This window comes from Sminthopsis crassicaudata, chromosome 2 (assembly GCF_048593235.1).
Source record: "Sminthopsis crassicaudata isolate SCR6 chromosome 2, ASM4859323v1, whole genome shotgun sequence".
NCBI lineage: Eukaryota > Metazoa > Chordata > Mammalia > Dasyuromorphia > Dasyuridae > Sminthopsis > Sminthopsis crassicaudata.
Genome location: NC_133618.1, coordinates 25173464 through 25178463, shown reverse-complemented (window position 1 = coordinate 25178463; position 5000 = coordinate 25173464). Strand labels below are relative to the sequence as shown.

The window sequence follows — 5000 nt, the reverse complement described above, 5'->3', positions numbered from 1 at the left end:
GATCAAGGGAAAAAGGGATGGACAAATGAGGGGTGGGAGAAGGGAGAAAGACAGAGGAAAGATTGGAGGAATAGAGGGAAATATGGAAGGAAAAAAGGAAAGAATGGTTGGAGGGATAGAGGCAGGAGTGAAAAATGGATGGAGGGATGGAAGGAAGCATGGATGGAGGGAGATGGGAGGGATGGAAGGAAGGAAGGAAGGATGGATGGAGGGGCGGAAGGAAGGAAGGAAGGAAGGATGGAGGGATGGAAGGAAGGAAGGAAGGAAGGATGGATGGAGGGGCGGATGGAAGGAAGGAAGGATGGATGGAGATGGGAGGGATGAAAGGAAGGAAGGATGGAGGGAGATGGGAGGGATGGAAGGAAGGATGGATGGATGGAGGGGCGGATGGAAGGAAGGAAGGATGGATGGAGGGGCGGAAGGAAGGAAGGAAGGATGGATGGAGGGGCGGAAGGAAGGAAGGATGGATGGATGGAGGGGCGGATGGAAGGAAGGAAGGATGGATGGATGGAGGGGCGGATGGAAGGAAGGAAGGATGGATGGAGGGGCGGAAGGAAGGAAGGAAGGATGGATGGAGGGGTGGAAGGAAGGAAGGAAGATGGATGGAGGGGTGGAAGGAAGGAAGGAAGGATGGATGGAGGGGCGGAAGGAAGGAAGGAAGGATGGATGGAGGGGCGGATGGAAGGAAGGAAGGATGGATGGAGGGGCGGAAGGAAGGAAGGAAGGATGGATGGAGGGGCGGATGGAAGGAAGGAAGGATGGATGGAGGGGCGGAAGGAAGGAAGGAAGGATGGATGGAGGGCGGAAGGAAGGAAGGAAGGATGGATGGAGGGGCGGATGGAAGGAAGGAAGGATGGATGGAGGGGCGGAAGGAAGGAAGGAAGGATGGATGGAGGGGCGGATGGAAGGAAGGAAGGATGGATGGAGGGGCGGATGGAAGGAAGGAAGGATGGATGGAGGGGCGGAAGGAAGGAAGGATGGATGGAGGGATGGAAGGAAGGAAGGAAGGAAGGATGGATGGAGGGGCGGATGGAAGGAAGGAAGGATGGATGGAGGGGTGGAAGGAAGGAAGGAAGGATGGATGGAGGGGCGGAAGGAAGGAAGGATGGATGGAGGGATGTGGAAGGGAAGGAAGGAAGGGAAGGATGGATGGAGGGGTGGAAGGTAAGGAAGGAAGGATGGATGGAGGGGTGAGAAGGAAGGAAGGAAGGATGGATGGAGGGGGCGGAAGGAAGGGTGACACCGTTGGGACCTCAGCCTTTTCTCCCCTTCCTCCCCCGCCCGCAGGTTCCTTAGAAAGCGAGCTCGGACGGTATGCAAAGTTGTGGAAACCTCTGGTGACAGTGCGGATGACCCTCTCAGTCGTGGCTTGCGCAGAAGGAGACAGCCTCGAGTGGTCGTGATCGGCGCTGGCCTGGCCGGTCTGGCCGCCGCCAAAGCCCTCCTGGAGCACGGCTTCACGGATGTCACAGTGCTCGAGGCGTCGGACCGCATCGGAGGCCGCGTGCAAAGCGTAAACTCGGTGAGAGGCCCCGCTCTCCCCCCGCCCCAGTCTGCTTGCCAGCCCGGCTCCCTCGAGGGAAGCAAGTCCCAGAATCCCACCAATGGATGCTCGTTCCCGGGATAACGTTTTCTTTCTTGCAAAGAATGTTTCTGGAGCTCTTTCAGATGATTTACATCCGGGTCCCTGGAAGCCACTCTGTGGCAAGGCCGAGGATCATTGTTACATTATCTGTTGTGCTCTTTCTTATGGTTATTTGTGCCACCACGAGGGTATGGACGGGAGCTCTGGGCTAAGCGAGACCCAGAGTCTAGTCCCAGCTTGGATGGGAAATGGCTTAAAGCCCCGGGCTCCTTCCAGGAAGCCGAGGCCCACAGGGTGAAGTGAGTGGCTCAGGGTCAGCGGGCCCGGGAGGCGGGCCTTGGGCCTGGTGCTTCTAGCCAGTGGGCCGCCGGGCTGTGTGGTAGAGATTTATAGGGCGCTCAGCACAGCGGTGAGCTTAGTAGGTGATATTAGCACTGATGTTAGTACCTTCTGACAGCTTGGCCAGAAGAGCATCTTTAGTAGGTGCTTAATAAATGTTTTAATATGAATTGATCTTCTGCCCCCTCGTGGCCAGAGGCGAGAAGTTCACATGTTTGGCAGGAGAATCACGGACCATGAGTGGCGGGAGGGTTTTCCAGCCCCTTTCTCTTTAGTTTGCAGATTCCTTGAAGAAAAAGTGTTCAGCTGCTTCTCGTGCTTAAGGGACAGAGCCAGGGAGGGGCAAAGGTGGCCATGGACATATGTCACCTTCATGGCATATATTACACGTAACAAGTTATATCACAAATAAGAGAGTAAAAAGACCTGGCATTTACACAGGGCTTTAAGTTTCATTTGATTTTCTCAATGACCCTGAGCAGGTAGCAGCTATTATCAGCACCTTCCTTTTACAGGTGAGGAAACTGAGGCAGACAGTGGTTGAATGACAAAGGGTGCAATGGCTAATGAGTGTCTGAGTTCAAATTTGCGCTCGGGTCTCTCTGGTTCTGGCGCTCTACCCATCTGGGCACTACCAGCTGTCAGCAGAAATCACGAACAATCAGATCCCTCCGCAGAGGGAATGGTCTGCCCCAAGTGGTGGGACCTCCTCCTGGGGGGCTCGCTGACCACTGGTCTCGGGGCCTCCTTTGGGCCTCTGAGGTCACTCTAAGTTCTGAGGTTCTGCGATCGGCGCAGTGACGGAACCATGATGGCTGCCGTTTATCTCACCCCAGTGAAGCAGGTGGGACCCGCCGTAGCTCCGCTTACGGACTAGGAAGTGACCTGCGCAGGGTCACACAGTGGCAGCTGTCAGGAGAAGGGGCCAGACCTAGCCCAGCACACTCCCCGGGGTCATTGTCCTATTGGGACCCGATGTCCCTCTGATGAACATTGAGGTTCTTTTATAGCGAGAACATCCACCGAGCTGGACAAGTGGAAGCCATCTTACCCATCTGGTGGTTCCAGGAACCATGAGCCCTGGGCTTCCAATCCTAGTCACCAACTGAAACGAATGACCCGCTTGGCCAAGCCACCTTCACTTTTCTTCTTCCCCTTTATTCGTCTTTTGAATGAGGAAATAGCTCATGTTTACAGAAGTGCTCCGGGTATATCACCCTCAGTGAAGGGGAGATCCTGGTAACATTCCCATTTTATAGATGTGGAAACTGAGGCTGAGATTAAGTGGTCTTGCCCCAGAGTTACAGAGATAGTAAGCACCGGAGACAGGATTTGAACTCAGGTTTTCCTGCCTTCCAGAAACTTAGCCCATTATACTACATTATCACCGGGATCACCGTCATCATCATCACTGTAATTATCAGTGTCATTATCATATCATCAACGATTATCATCACTATTATCCCCCAAATCACCATGATCACATTGCCATATCTTCATCCTCATCCCTAACGTTTCTATAGTGTTTATTATGCTCCAAGCATAACTGAGTTAAGCGCTCTGCAATTATTGTCACCTTTGATCCTTACAACAATCTCAGGAGATAGAATTATCCCCATTTTACAGAGGAGGGGAACGCAGACAAACAGAGCTCGAGTGGCTTGGCCAGGGTCACAGATCTAGGGAAGTGTCCGGGGCTGTATTTGAACTCGCTTCTCCTTGGCTCCAGGTCCTGCTCTCTGTCTGCCTGGATGGGGCTAATAGCAATTGCCCTGCCTGCTTAGACTCACCCATTTTGGGGCCCTAAGTAGGGCTCGAATGATACGATTAAAGAAGCTCATCACAAGAAAGGGTTTTTTATTGTATTTATAGATGAAATGAGTTCCAGGAAAAAGGCCCCCAAGACTCATAGACTCGTGGAGTGTTAGTGCTGGAGGGAGCTCGGGGGCCATTCCTCCAGAGGTTATTAATTGACAACTAGTTCACCCTGTTGTTCTGTGTAGTTGGTTTGGATCATTTAAAAGCAGGATTCAGAGAAAAGGGCCCGGGGGTCCCAACAAGAGTGAGCGTGCCCCCAAACCCGCTTCCTTTTCTACAAGAGGGGGGTGTTGTGGAGGCTCCACAGCTAGGAAGGTATTGAAAAAAAGAGCAAGTTCTGAAGGTGATTAGAATTCTTATTTATCAGGCTAGTGGCCTTGTGGGGCTGAGCCCCAAAGCCGGCCTCACCCACTTCCCAGACCTGCCGGCTCGCTCACTTCAGCAACACCTGGAAATAGCCGCGCTCTGTGGTGGGCTCTGCGCAACGGGGGCCCTACTTTTCGCTGCAGCTCCAATAGTGAGATGCTGCTGGGGAGGAGGAGAGGAAACGGCTGGCTTTTTATTCTTTTTCCCCTAGTTTGCCCCCCTCTCCTCTCCTCACATGAGAGCTGGCCCTCCCTGGCGGGGTGTGCTTCTTGCCACCACCTGGACAGCTCGCTGCTGGAAGGGGGAAGGATGCTGCTGCTGGAGGGGATGGGGATGGGGGATATCCAATTCAGTCACTTCCATAGGAGACACATTGCTGAGAGCTGGGGATCCAAAGGCCAAACAAAATCACCCTTTTCTTATATTTTCTTATATTTCCATGGCCAGATATCCAGCTGAGGAAGAGAAGGGAGTTTGAGGTAGGAGTGTGTGTATGTGTGTGTATCTACATAAATGTATACGGGTTCTCAAGAGAGCACTTGAGTCCAAGAACAAAAAAATAAGGCTGATCTATTAACAAGGCGAATCCATCATTCATGTGGCCCTGTTTCTTCTCCTGGCACTCCTCACTGAATTCTTTCATCTATTAAACACCTACTGTGTGTCAGGAACTCTTTAGGTTTTAGGGGCACAAAGATAAAACAAATGGCAAACCTTTATTAAGCACCTACTGTATGTTAGGAACTGTGTTAGGATCTGGGGACCCAAAGACAAAATAATCAACTGACAAGCTTTATTTAGCAACTTTCTGAATACCAGACACTGCTGGAGATACACAGATAAAATGAAATCTTTCCTTGGGGAATTAGTGTATTGGGGGGATAGCAGGTAT

At 52.1% G+C, this 5000-nt stretch overlaps 1 protein-coding gene across 1 annotated transcript in view; it reads left to right on the top strand.

The window, feature by feature from the left end:
• SMOX (spermine oxidase) overlaps positions 1 to 5000 on the top strand; it is a 38532-nt gene that overhangs the window by 16050 nt on the left and 17482 nt on the right. Inside the window, exon 2 of the mRNA XM_074285481.1 lies at positions 1288 to 1518. Coding sequence (XP_074141582.1) covers positions 1288 to 1518 — 231 coding nt within the window. The remainder of the gene's footprint in view (positions 1 to 1287; positions 1519 to 5000) is intronic.